Source organism: Labrus mixtus, chromosome 13, assembly GCF_963584025.1.
Source record: "Labrus mixtus chromosome 13, fLabMix1.1, whole genome shotgun sequence".
NCBI classification, from domain to species: Eukaryota; Metazoa; Chordata; class Actinopteri; order Labriformes; family Labridae; genus Labrus; species Labrus mixtus.
Window position 1 is genome coordinate 12,077,176 of NC_083624.1, and position 14,484 is coordinate 12,091,659.

Sequence of the window (14,484 nt, forward strand, 5' to 3'; positions counted from 1 at the left end):
TTGTGTCTACCATGGCGGCCGCCAAGACAAGATAGAGCGTTACAACTCATTTTTCTGGATTTGATAACGCTTAGGAAATATTTGAGGTAATCTAAGAACTCAACTACAAAAAATATGTAACAAAGGTTTAGTGAAGTATCATACATTATTTCCAGTTTTGGAAAAACTAGGAACAAGAAATGTTTTGTTTTTGAATAGTAAAATGATCAAATAATCAGTTTGGAAAAAGTTATTTAAAAAATAAAAAGTCTTTAAAGCACTTATAGGTAACATCTTAATTGGTTTTCTGAGAAAGGTTTCTAAAGAATGCAATAAAAATGCACAAGAAACAGCAAGTTGTGTTTTTGTTTTTTAAAGAACTCTTTACATTTTCAACATGAGCAGTTATATTATTTTCTACATGCTTACCACAGTTAGCCTCATCAGAGTTGTCACCACAGTCGTTCTCTCCATCACAGATGAAAGGAGGGAGAGCACAAAGACCAGTTCCACACTGGAAACGTCCAGGCTGACATTTGAATTCCGCTGTTGGAAAGGGCATAAACTCAACTTAATCTCATAAATACCTTCAGAGTTCAATTACAAAATAAAGATATTCTGTTAGGGCTTGGTCTAAACCTGTAGAAACTGGTGCTATTAAATGATAATCGTGTGAACGAATAAGATAAAAACAAAAAGTCATTACAGTAAGGTTGAAAACAGTAAAATACAACCATCCACTTGAGTTTGTTATCCCTGAAAGCTCACCAAAATAGATGCACTTCTTCTGCTATGGCACTGATTTAAGCCAACCTTTGAATAAAATGACACTCACGGCAGTCAGCAGGTTCATCTGATCCATCCCCACAGTCATCCACTGTGTCACACTTCCACCAGAAAGGGATGCACTCATCTGTCCCACAGCGAAACTATTAGTAACACAGAAATACGTCTTAGAAACAGGTTTCTGAAGTCTACATGAATAAAGTTTTGCTTCAACATTCTTCAAAGCCAAAGTCAAAGTCAAAATCAATACGAAACCACTTCCTAAAATGCACCGTACATGTAAGAGGAGTAAGAGTTGTTTGCCTTAGGGGAGAAATTCTGATCAGAATAGAAAAGCAAGGACATGGTTAAACTAAGCGAAGAAGTGGGAGGGAAGAGAAACACTGCTGACCTGACTGGAGGTGCAGTTGGAGAGGCATGTCTTATTATCAGCAGCCAAGTAAAAATTAGTGGGACAGGCACATTTGTGTTCCCCACCAGGGGATAGCAGACACAGGTGGCTACATCCTCCATTTGCAATCTGACACTGATGCTTGGGTACTGCGCAGGAGAAAAAAAAAAATCACAATGTATTACGCCAACAATCTCCTTGTTAAAACAATAAGGAAGACATGTACCAACTACTCAGCATGGGAGGATAGAACGAACGTAAGTGCCAGATGGACCTCATACCTTCAGGCTGGCGCAGCGAGTGGTAGACCTTGATGGATTTGATGGCTTGCCAAGAGTTGAGGAGCTCCATCCCTTGAGCGCCGGTTGTCTTGTGAGCACGTCGAAGGGATTTGGACTTTCCATCAGTCCAATAAATAAAGTCCTCAAACAAAGTCAGAGCCATTACCCCTTGGATGTGATCATAAGACACTGGAAAGGGAAACATTGTTATGCCAAGCTACAATTAAACTCATTTTTATTCAATTTAGCAACTAGGGTGCTGCTAATTGGGTGGAACTTGCAGGAATTGTCCTTGATTATTACAGCACAATTGTTGAATCTTCCACACAGTCATATCTACAACAGATCCATTAATCGGGTTGATGGATGGATTCACATGTTTCATACCATAAATAATAGAGAAATATTCCACTTGTAAGTACATATACTACGTTTTTAGATTTTTACATCCACAACACAATTCTAAAGTCAGGCTTCAAAGAAGGTACAGCTGTCTTCATTCTGTGTCACAAGCTTAGCTAACCAGTTGCTGCCTCTAGCCTTACATTAAACAGACAGTACAGGGTGCTATCAATCTTCCCACTAACTATCTGTAAGGCAGTAAGTCAGGACAATGTCTTAGTCTCACCTTTGCGTCTTTGGGTGCCATCCATGTTGGCAAGCAGGATGTGGTTGTCGTCTGCCCAGTAGAGCCTCTTGTTGGTATAATCGATAGTGAGAGCAGTGGGGCTATAGATCTCTGTGTCAATGATAACCGTTTGCCCTCGGCCATCCATGCCAATACGGCCGATGTGGGGCGGTTCACAGCAGTCTGCCCAGAACACATACCTAGTAAGAAGTAAAGCACATTTTCAAAGTGCTATATAGTACAGCAGGCAAGCCTATTAAAACCCCGCTCACTATAAAGAACAAAATAAATACTGCTGGCATGGAGGTCATCCAGTTTGTTATCCAATACCTGCACACTGGCTAGTAGTATGCTTGATAGTGACAATCCACGAGGCCTAGATTGAGTTTAGTTTGGTTTTAATCCTGGTTTGTGTTTACCCTGGTATTTATCAGATATGTGATATTTTCTGAAAACTCAAAGCCTTATTAATGCACATGTCAAAATAATCAAATTATATACACATTCATACACTCATGGAGAAGGATGCCGCTATGAAAAGTACCCACCAGTTCTACCTAATCCCATTCATACACATTAGCATGCTGCTAGCTATGCAACATGGAGTAATTTGGGGTTCAGTGTCTTGCCCAAGGATCCTTCCATAGATAAACTGCAGGAGCTGGGATAGAAATGTCAACCTTCAAATTGAAATACAACCAACTCCACCACCAAGCCGCAGCAACCCCATCATTTAGATGGATGGCTTATCCATGTTGTCTGGATTGTAGCTGACATATTCCCTCGCAAGATTTTACAATGCTTACTCCAATATTTATACCAACGTGTTAGCTGGGTCGGCATGAGGAGAGTTTGCAAAGGGCTCGGTGTACCTTTCCCTTTACATAGTTTTTGTCCAATATTATTCACCAAAAGCTCAAACTACATTTGTAGCTAAATAAAAACATAGAGTGTAACTCTGAAAGCTCAAGCACCAAGGATTTACCAGCTCACTGTACATGTGGATCCATTTCTGGCATACAGGGCAAGGTGAAGGTGTAAGGACACTTCTCTTTCTTCACAGCAATGTCACCCAGAACTCTTTCATTGAATAAAAGATTTTTAGTGAGGGAAGTAGAGGACTTGGGTCACTGGTGTCAAGACAACAAACCTCTCCCAAATAGAAGTAATACTTTTGGGTTGATGATGGAGGACTTTGGGAAGAATCAGTGGAGAAACTGTGTCCCTTTGTTATCATTGGGTGCTCATGTGGTCCACAGTTTATATAGGGTGTTGTGTGTGTGATCCATAATAAGTCATTGTGTAAAAGGAAAGGTAGGAAATTCCAGGTGTCCCTTAGAAAAAAGAGGAAAAACTACTTACATTGCTCTGACATAACCATTACATTTGATACTGACACAACACCGAACTAGTGAGTTTTCTTAAGCATACAGTTGGAAGTACTCTACCCTTCCCGAATGATATTTATCACCTTTATTTAGCTTTGACGATAAATAAGGATCCTAACCAGCTGAATAATGACTTGTTCAAACTCTCCTAAAGATTGAAATATTGATTGATGGATTTCATTGGTTGATAAAATGAGACTGTCTTTCAGTTCTCCCTTAAGCATGAAAAAAAAAACAATCCTTTTGAAGAAACACAAAGGCATTATGGTAAAGCTTTATGGTTATGAAATAATACTTACCCTGTCTGGGGGTCCAAAGTTAGATCTGTCGGGTTCTTGAGGCCAGAGCTAATCAGGATGGTAGGGTAGAGGCCATTGGCTTTGGACACTTCCAGGGTTTTCCTTTCAGCATCACACCAGTAGAGATTTTTTCCTATCCAATCCACTGCTAAGGCGCTGGGTACTGCTGTTCTGTGGACTATCTACAAATGCAGAGAGGGAAGGAAGGTTAGAGTTGTGTCTATCCATATTCAGTAGTGGACAAATTGAATCTTATAAACTATACAAAAGCATATTACAAAAACGTTTGAGTGTTCAGTACTGTCATTACATAAGAGTGAAAAATAACTTTGATTCAGTAGAGTTATTTGGCTACTGTGCTTGATCTACCAGGAGTCCATAGGTTTATATGTGTTTCATTCTTTATAAGCAGTGGGGAAAAGCTTGGTAGGAGTAAGCCAGCTGTCTCTTTCAGATAAGTGATCATGAAATGAAAAGACAAAGGCAAAAGATGTTATCTATTCATGTGTGTATGTTGTCTGTAATCAGCGTTGCAGAGGACCTAGTGTGGAGATGCACAGAGGATAACTCAGAAGATGAACTTTGTCTGTCAGAGGTATTGAATTAACCAATCAGATATAAAAAAAAAGAGCACAGAAGTTTGTGCACCTTTTTAGATTAGGGGCTGGTTGTAAAGACTTAGAATATTAATTAAACTACCAATGTAGTTTGACCCTGGCATAATCATGCATAGCGTATTCTCAAATTGGCCATTATGGGGGAGGCAGTTGCGGCTGACATTTGTAATAGTAATTAATCTCAGTCAGCAAAGACTTGTAGTGACTCTTAATCACATTCAAATTATATTTAAATGTGTATTTACAACCATACTAGCTAATCATATAGATCAGGTTAAAAAAAAGCTTAAGTGGATGTGCACAAGTTTCAAAGAGGTGTGTTTGTCAGAATTTTTGCTCTTTAGATTTTCATGCACAAAAAACAAGCCCTATGCTGCATCACTTCATATGGTGCAGTTATGTAATGCATTCCCTAGTTTTGTGCCTTATGTATGGATTCCTGTTAAAGTTTTAATAAAAAAAACATTTTTCACCCTTGTTTAACAAACTTACCGTAAGTAAAATACGGGTCACTGGGCGTATGATATACAGTATTATTATGCGTTACACATATGTGTATTATACCAACAGAGGTTCTTCCACCAGAAGGAGCTTAGTGTGTTGGGCTGTAACAGAACAGACTGTTTTCAACTTACTTGTAAGTGAAGTGTAATCTTTTTTTTCTTTTGTTGGGTTGTGTTGGAAGTATATCCCCAATTTTCCAAAAGCACACTTGCAATTTACAGCAGCCAAAGGGAATGAACATTAGAATCTATGAAGCTAGGGCTCTTATTTATCACATTTTGCTAACCGCACCAAGAGACTTGATTCAAATATAAAAAGACACATGTAATTGATGTGAATAAAATCTAAGAACTATCTAGGAACTCCATCAACATCCCCAGGCTAGTCCCGGCTTTTGAGTTGCCAAAAGTCAGTTGTTCAGATAAACAATCAATGTTCCAGCTGGCAAATAAAACCAATGCCTTTAAACTCTTTAAGATAATAAAACATCCCAGCACCCATGCAATCTGTCATTTGGGGACATGATGTGCTTTGAGGCATTATCTGACATCATTTGCAAAGAATATTTATAGTCTTGGCAGAAGACTAGGCTGTCCTCAGGCAGTAACTTGGATAAAACTGGCCTTAAAACAGTGACTAATACTGCACAATTGTCACTCACTGTGAAGTACTTTTCATCCAAAACTGCCACCATGAGTCCCTATTTTTTATTTTTTCCAGAGCTTTAATGTTGTTGATAATATAATGACAGTGAACTGACAGTTAGTGTGAGAAATGCCTATATTTAAATATGAATCTGTTCAAACACTAATAAAACAGACAAACAAAAGTCTCTCACCTTTGGCTGACACTTTGCTTTATGAGTTATCAAACATCTGTTGTGACATCACTGATTACCCCAAATATCTAATTGCAAAACTCTTTAAAAGTCTCAACACAAACAGCACAGTGCAAAGACAAATTACTCTTTGAAATGAGAAGAAACTAAGAACCAAGAGACTAAAATCTGAAATGAACTTACATTGTTCTCATTAAACCATAGAATTAAATTAATCTCTGCATTAGTCAGATAAAGTTCTATCTTAGCAGAGAAAATCCAAAGAAATACTCTCTGATCCCAGATCATTTTCTTCATCAAATGGCAAGCCTATACCAGTCACGCTGGATATCAGTGGCTCTTTTAATTAACCCAGTGTGAGAAGCTCCCTGATCGGGGGTTTCAGACAGTTTTTTTAGTTGCTAAGCTCACTCAGTGGCTCAATCAGTGACTGTGGAAGTAATTGGACTGAATGAGCCTCACGCCCCCACAATACAGTGCTAATGAGTTGTGAGATGGGGACCCACCAGGTGCTTTGCTTATGTCTTATTGGCTTCATTTTGTGCTCTCTGATCCTATGACCTGGATAAACCGTGGTGATTAGAACACCACTGCATCATTAAGCTTGTTACAATCATCTCAAAGTCACAGGTGATATTCTTAATATCACTAATACACATTTATTGTTGTTGAATCAACTGGCATTTGCTGCACACAGAAACAAAAGTAATATGTTTAGAATACTTGAAATCAATGTCATTGGAGTTTTTTTTTTAACTCGAATAATCTTTACAAAATACACATTTCTTGTTTAAATGTATCTTGATCATCTCAATTAATCAGAAAATGTATAACTGGAACAATCAAAGTTGAGCCAGCCCCTGTGTCATGGGTCATAAATCCCCACATGGCATGCAGTAACAGCAGCTAAATCTTGTTGTACCTTCAGGTCGCTCCCATTGAGGCGCATTCGGTTGATCTTTCTGCCACTTGGCCTGGTTGAGTCCACCCAATAGATAAATTCCTTCTTGTAGTCAAAGTCTATGTGGATGATGTTGTTGAGGCCCTGATGTGCAGAGGACAGAAAGCACAATGGTATAAAAACAATGTCAGTTTAAGGTTTGAACTAAATTAAAACACAGCTTATTTAAATACAATAAAAACTATTAGAAAACACTTTCATTGGCAATAAAGCTGTACAAAAAATCCTATAGTATTTTATCTAAAATGATGTTGATATGCAGGTTCACAGGGAAAGTGGTTTCAACCCAATTGTTCTATAAAACTACAGATATGACAAAATATGTAGACTTCATTATGGCCATGTATGTTCTGCAAACATATGCTTATAGACGTGAACAACGTAAAGGGCAACAGTTCTACTCGTATCTTATAGCCAATTTTAACTGTCCAGAAGTCACATTCACAGTACCCATGGTTTGCCCCTACATGTTCACACAAACTTAGAAGACCTAACATATACATACTTCATTTATAAAGCTATTACTGGACTACTCCCTTCATACCTCTGCACCTACCTCACTTTTAAATCAAATCCATCATACAGTTTGCGCTCTCTGGACTTTCTATCTACGTCAGTCCCCAGAACTCGTACAGAGTTTGGAAAGAGGGCCTTCGTGTACTCTGCTCCCTCCGCATGGAACAGTATTCAAAAAACACTCAAACTGCAGGAACTCATCACTATTAATGATTTTAAGACTCGGCTCACAAGTTTTTTAAAGGCTCATTTTGGAGTGTGTAAATGTTTCACTGCATAGTATTTTATCATCATCACATAATTGTTCTTTTAGTGTGTATTGTGGTGTTGTGCTTTGTTTTTGTTTAACATGATCTTGTCCTCCTTCTTCTTCTTCACCTTCTGGACTGTATTTGTCTCCTTTTCTCATGTGTGTGCTTTCTTTTTGGGTTTGTCTTATATTACTTTTTTGCTGCTGCCATTTTGGCCAGGCCTTGCTTGAAAAAGAGGTAATTTGATCGGAAGCAATTCTGCCTGGTAAAATAAAGGTTAAATTAAAAAATAATAAATATCTAAACTAGCTTGTATCAAACCAGTAATGTGGTTGGCTACTTTATTCTGATTGGCCAATTATTCTGATTATTAATTATAGCTGATTATTATAAGGTTCCGTATAAACTCAGCTCCAGTGTCAACTAAAAAATAAAAATAAAATAACACCAACCCAGTGAGGTTCAGTTTGATGCATCTAGGATGAGAACAGGATGAGAAATACATGAAAACAGCTCTACTGTAAAGGTGATATTGTTCCGGGTGGTTTTCCCATAGGTTCAATTGCTTTTAGCTATATATAGCAATTGAAGAACCAATGAAGTCTCAAATGCTCTGTGAATTGGATGTCCTATCAAAGCAGAAGAGTGCTGTACTTCCTATCTCTGTCATGCTCGCAGGACCCCACTGTCAGTCAGACAGAGCTGCTCACCAACAGGAGTGCCCCCACCCTGCTATCTCACACTGTGGATGCTGAGAAAAGGTGTCAGATAATCTGACAGGCGAAATGAGACATCTTCATCAGATCATCAGCAACCTCACAGACAGGCGCCAAAGTGTCCTGGGGGAACCCTTCTCTATTCCACATGTTCGTTTTATCAGTGCCTCTATCCAGAAATACATCTGCCATTAGTATTCACTGAAGACAGATTAAAATCAACCAACTACAAAATGAAATACAAAAGGAAAAAACAAGCTCAGCAGTGGAATCATTTCTGAAAACGGGCATGAAATTTGAAAAAAAAATGGATTGCAAAAAAAATAGCATTTTTTTTAATTTATTTTTTTAAGTGCGAGTATGACATGGACATCACTGTCAATATTTCCTGCTCCACAAATTCAACTTTCTTTTTTAAATGTGTTTGACTAAAATACCTTTTTTAACATTTTTCATTCCAATCAATTCGTACAACTTTAAAGTTGAAAACAGGGACCAACCTAATCCGGTGGCATCATGACGAAACTCTAGAATTAAGCAATACTTCAACATCAATATCATTCAAAAACCCTGTATTTAATGATTTCTTTACAGGGGCTGCAATATTTTAGGGTAATGAAAAGCTTAATAGAAGTGACTTAATGTACTTATACCATCATTGTGCTCACTACTCTTTAAGCCTGAGATTTAAGATGTTATTAACCACAAAGACAAATGAAAATTGGATAGGAGAACACAGCAGAATGGTTGGGGGTTAAACAACAACATTGTCAGTCACTTGTGATTGTGGTGGGAAGACAAATTTATGCTAACAGCTTAAAAACAAAGCCAAAGGTAATTGATTGACTCATGTCAAATTTACATATCAAAAGCATTTCATGTGAACAGGGAATGAAACGGTGTGGTAAAGTGATATGAGGTCAGTGAAGTATCTGCCAGCACTTAGCGAAGCCATGTGCACATTTCCCTCTTTAGCTCCCATCGATGCTAACACATCGTGATTAAAGTGAGTTGTGGCTGATGAGAGCTCTGATACAGACAGTAGAGTACATCCAGTCAAGAGGTTAATAAGACTGTGAGAGGAGACTGTAGGATACCTGTAGGCTGATGTTCACTAAATCAAAGCCAACCATTTGTGATCATCAACAGTCAGATTCAAGCATTGCCCAGAGCAGCTGTGATGAGACCTGGGAATAATTGAAATAGCTTTTCCATGGGGTTCTCAATGGGGTCATTTCGCTTTCTGCCAATCAGTATGACCAGTTTCCTCTGCCCATTTGGTGGGGGATGGGGAATCATGACGAACAGGACATCTTATTTAAACAGAAAATTACTTCACTGAGGTTGGAGGACATTTTCAGTCTAATTTAGTAAAACTCACTTGTGAGATTGACACATTGAGCCATGTACCTCACTTTGAACAAAATCTTTTACGGGATGATGAATGTCTTGATTGAAATAAAAAAATGTTTTGTTGTGAATCTATAATGAATAAGCATCAGATGCAGGGGCTTCTCAGATCAATGATTGCAAACTTCAAAGGTTAAAAAGGAAAAAAAAGCACATGGATTTGCAGAAGGCAGAAAACTTTTCAAATACATTTTTTCTTCATCAAACTCTGAAAGGATAATTTCTGCTGTCTGTCATAGTGTTGATTTTTTCCCCAGGATATTGTACCGTGGTAAATGGGCAGATTCCCACAGTTTTGCATTGCAAAACAAATCATTTTATAACCTACCACTCTTTTGAAGATATCTGTAAAGGTGTTGTGATTTTACACACATTCAGCAGGTGAACATAATTTCACTTCAATTATTGTTTTCAATCATTTTAATCCATAATTCCTCCTTATAGTGCCTACAGACTGAGTGCAAGATGCATGGGATACTTGGATTCAATAACGAAATGTGACAAGATGGTACTGTAATTTGATTCATAACCTGTTCATCCCTCTCAGCAGGATGTTCATCTAAAAACAGTGAACACACATCCTCTACTGCATTAACTTCTCAACAAGCACGACGGCTGTGATTCCTTTATCACTTACCTGTTTTAAGATGGTGTAATTTGAGCCATCCACACTAAGCTTCCGAATCTCATGGTGGTCCGCCATAATGAGAAAAGGTTCCTCAGCTGAAATACGGTTCAGTAGAAATTAGAAACATAAAGCCTTGTAGGACAGATGGGACTTACAGCACATGGAAATTCTGGAAGGGAAGAGATAAAAAAAAAATCAACTGACCTGACAGTGCCTTGCATATATTGGGATTTCGCTCCAAGGCTTCGTAGCCATCCACACATAGGCACTTGTAGGAGCCAAAGGTGTTAATGCAGCGCTGGCTACATGGGAGTGTTGTGGAGCATTCGTCAACATCTACACAAGTTTTCCCATCATCCTTCAGGTGGAAACCAGGCCAGCATTTACACTAGTTCCATAAAAAGTCAATAAACACACAAAAAATTATGATTTCATCATGAATACCTGACATTCTATACAAGAGCAACGTTTTAGCTGATGTGACCCTCCCTATTAGGTGGCAAGTGGAGATTTATTAAGCCATGCTTGACATCCGAGCCCTGATACACATACTGTACTACGATAGCAAAAATCTGACATCAGTGACTAGGGACCACCAAAATGAATCCAAAGTGCTTGGATCAGCTGCTCGGGGCCTACTGCAAATCCCTTTCTTATCCAAACGTATAACCTTGAGGGCCTTTCTGCTGATCTTCCTGTTCAGACCACAAATGGATGAGCTAAGGGTCTGCATTGATGTGCTCTCTGTCCATCTCTGCCCCTGACATGACAGGCAGGAGAGGTTTTTCTGTGCTTTCAGTCACTTTTCTAATGCAGTAAGCACCACTGCTATGGAAGAGCAACAGCGGAAAATCCTGGGACGAGGGCATAAACTGCTGCAGTCTGACAACAGTGATGGAAGCCAGAACACTCCAGCCAACATGGCCTTCACCTGGATTCTACCCTTCTATCACATGGCACAGCATAATCACCTGGCACGGTTGGAGAGCACAGACAGTGGTTGGCATGTTGTTGAACTCTCCTTACAGCTGTCAAGGTTATTTAAAAAGCGAGACACTAAATGTATGTATTCTCACAGCCGTCTTAATCTGTTTAACGATATGCTGTGTTTAGACTTGATATATTGTTGGTCATTAATCATTCATGTTCACACCATCACCAATATAAGCGCCACTATGTAACTGCAACTAATCAAATGAGTGCTTAGAGCTGTAGTTGAGTACAGTCTACACAAGTTAATGTCTGACAGCAGGAACATCCTTCAAACCTGAATATAAAGATGCAAGCCGAAATATCTGAAGCAGAAATAATTGCATTAGCATCAAATCACAGGAAGGTGTTTTACACATTTTAATCCTTGCTTTAACCATGCTGGAATATAACAATCACAATTAGACTTTATAGACCAACAATCGTATGTGGCTTGAAGGGGATTTTATGAAGGGATGCATTCCAAACTACTGAACCATGACTAGTCCACTGATCTCTTACCTTGAATCCCACAGGAAGATCTTGGCAATCCTGTGAGCACCCACTGACACGGCGGTTCAAGCACTCGTTCACATTACAGTTCCTCTCATCTGAGTGATCGCCACAATCATCTCTCCCATCACAGAGATTCCTCTCGGTCATGCAGCGCCCATTAGAGCACATGAAGAAGGAGCCGTTGCACAAGCTTCCTGAGAAGAGAAAGATATGACTTTCACTTGCACACATCCTTCTGTATTTTCTCTATAAACGAAGGGATTTTTTTTTTTGGCCTGCCAAAGAATACAGACAGATTAATTCCTTTCAAGAAACTTCTTCTGGTTGTGGCATCTTTTGTATTCAACATGCGTCCCCAGTTTCTTGGGCGAGTGCTGCTGCTGGTGACTTTGATGAAGAGATTCCAGCTGAGAGCCAAACAGCAGTCTTACCTGCAGCCAGACATTTGAGGTTCAGCGGCAGTTCGTCAGAATGGTCAGGGCAGTCTGCATAGCCATCACACTCCCACTGAGAGCTGAGAAGACAACGGCCATCCCCGCAGCGAAATTCCTCTGATCCACAGGAGCGATAGACTGAAGAGAGAGAGAGAGAGAATTTTTCATCAAGTTTTACTTGGGCTTGACAGTGATACATCTCCAGTTCATGGTGAACCTTTACTAGAATTAAAGGAAACTACAATGAAAAATGGTAGGCCTGATGTTTTAAATGTAGCAAAATTAAATGGTATAGAATGAATTCAGAATATACATTAAGCTATTTCGAAGTACTATCGACAACATTTTCTAATACTACAAGTATAAATAAACATTCCATGAACCAAAGTAATCATATATCAGGGCAGAGTCAGATGAAAACACTCTAGTCACCAAAACAAGTTACTATGCCAAAGTCAGACAAGAACAATGACATCAACTTAAATTGACAAAAACCCAAAACAACATTAGTGAGTTCAGAAAAACACGGCATGATCTACAATATACCAGGCTGGCGACCTTAACTTGAAGTATTTATATTTTTGAAGCTTGGAAAAATAATATATTTTCTACAAGGAACATTAGCTGAGTCAACAATAATTGTTATTAAGTAAATAAATAGTCCTATAACATGCGTTTGCGGAGTTTTGCAGGATAATCTAAGTCCAGGGTATGCAATGACTGAGCAAAACATTGAAATCATTTTTGAATTGGGCTTTTTCCATTGCTCACCTTTCGTTATAGATTTTCTATTTAGTGCGCTTCAAAATTTTCATTTTTGTCAGAGACCATAAAAAACACCCTTTCTCAAGAATGATGCTCAAGATACAAAAAGGGAAAAGTTAACAAAATAACATAAATCATCATAATTTTTCAACTTGCCAAACACAACTTAGATTTACCCTTCATCGAGGGACCATTCAGGAACATCAAAAAAAAGAGAAAACAATGAATATATTTACCACATTCCACTGACTCATCAGAGCCATCTCCACAGTCGTTGTCATGGTCGCAGACGAACCGTTGGGGGATGCATGCATTGTTGCGGCAGCGGAACGAGCTGTCATCACATGTGTTGTTGGGTGCTAATGCATGACAAGAGGTGTGTTTAAAGGCAAATCATTGGAAACATGGTGTTAAATATGTGTAAAACAGACGTCATATAGGCTTCTCCACTGGAGGAGCAGGCTTGAATAAAAAAGTAAAGACAATGAAGATTACACGCTGGTAGTATGAATGGTACATCCTTTTTTTTCTTGCTTGGACTACATTCTTCATGGGGATTTGCAGTAGGTGTTTGGTGGTTTTCATTATTCAGTGAGCTATTGTTTTACACAATGTAGTCCAAAATGATAAAAGGACAAGCAAGGATTACTTGATTTAAATTTTACTATTACACTTAGACAACTCCATGAGACTTTCAATGCGTTTGACTGGAACTTACCACAGCCAGCTGCAGCAAGTTCATCACTCCCATCAGGGCAGTCCCTTTCCCCATCACAGAGCCAGCGTTTCGGAACACAGGCATATGATCCAGGGCAGCTGAACAGTCCTGGAGCACATGTCACTAAGCCTGAGAGGGAAACAGGAGCATATGCTCTACTTCTGAAAGTAAACAGTGGGTCAAATTCATAGAGAAGAATGCGTTTAGAGGACACAGAACTGAAACTAATGTTTTGGTTTTCATCTTTTATCACTGAATATTTAACAGACATTTCTATCATCACATACTTTGTTAAACTCTTGGTTATTTAAACTGATAAACAAATCATGCTGTAGCAGTCCAGAACAAATAATGACTGGGCCAATGTGAGTAGCAATCATTTCCTTGAATTCAGTGAGTTAGTAATTCTATCCTTTTAATCATTTTAAGGCAAAACAGAATAGTAGGAAAATGGAAGCACTAAAAAGAACAGGTAAATACAGTAGGTCAATTTGGCATGCATTCCTGAAACCTAAATCTAGCCTTTGACAATCCTTTTCCCTTTGAGCCATTTTACATTTCCGACAGTTATTACAATCCAATCTTAAAGGCTTCATGCACATTTTTTCTTTCTCTTTTATGTGATTTGATCCTTTTAGTTTATTGTAAATTTAATTTCACATTTTTTACCCATTGATTATCTGTGCCTCGAGGGCCTCAGTGATAAGAAATATGTTTGTCTCTGTGCCTGCTCGCATCTTTAGAAATGACTGCAGTTTCCTCTGTTGTCTCATTACTGTAAGCCTGTTTCATTTCTGTCCATTCATTTCCAGCTCTTCCAAGGATAACACGTAATGCTGCCATATGTAATATAGCAGATTTGACCTGTAACACCTACAGCAGATTCCTC

At 38.7% G+C, this 14,484-nt stretch overlaps 1 protein-coding gene across 1 annotated transcript in view; it reads right to left on the reverse strand.

Moving 5' to 3' along the window:
- lrp1bb (low density lipoprotein receptor-related protein 1Bb) overlaps positions 1-14,484 on the reverse strand; it is a 267,014-nt gene that overhangs the window by 40,358 nt on the left and 212,172 nt on the right. The window contains exons 52-64 of the mRNA XM_061053736.1: positions 13,596-13,724; positions 13,114-13,236; positions 12,110-12,250; positions 11,685-11,872; positions 10,398-10,581; positions 10,203-10,288; positions 6,634-6,756; positions 3,753-3,934; positions 2,066-2,265; positions 1,438-1,626; positions 1,157-1,305; positions 815-908; positions 409-525 (exon numbers count right to left, since the gene is read on the reverse strand). Coding sequence (XP_060909719.1) covers positions 409-525; positions 815-908; positions 1,157-1,305; positions 1,438-1,626; positions 2,066-2,265; positions 3,753-3,934; positions 6,634-6,756; positions 10,203-10,288; positions 10,398-10,581; positions 11,685-11,872; positions 12,110-12,250; positions 13,114-13,236; positions 13,596-13,724 — 1,905 coding nt within the window. The remainder of the gene's footprint in view (positions 1-408; positions 526-814; positions 909-1,156; positions 1,306-1,437; positions 1,627-2,065; positions 2,266-3,752; positions 3,935-6,633; positions 6,757-10,202; positions 10,289-10,397; positions 10,582-11,684; positions 11,873-12,109; positions 12,251-13,113; positions 13,237-13,595; positions 13,725-14,484) is intronic.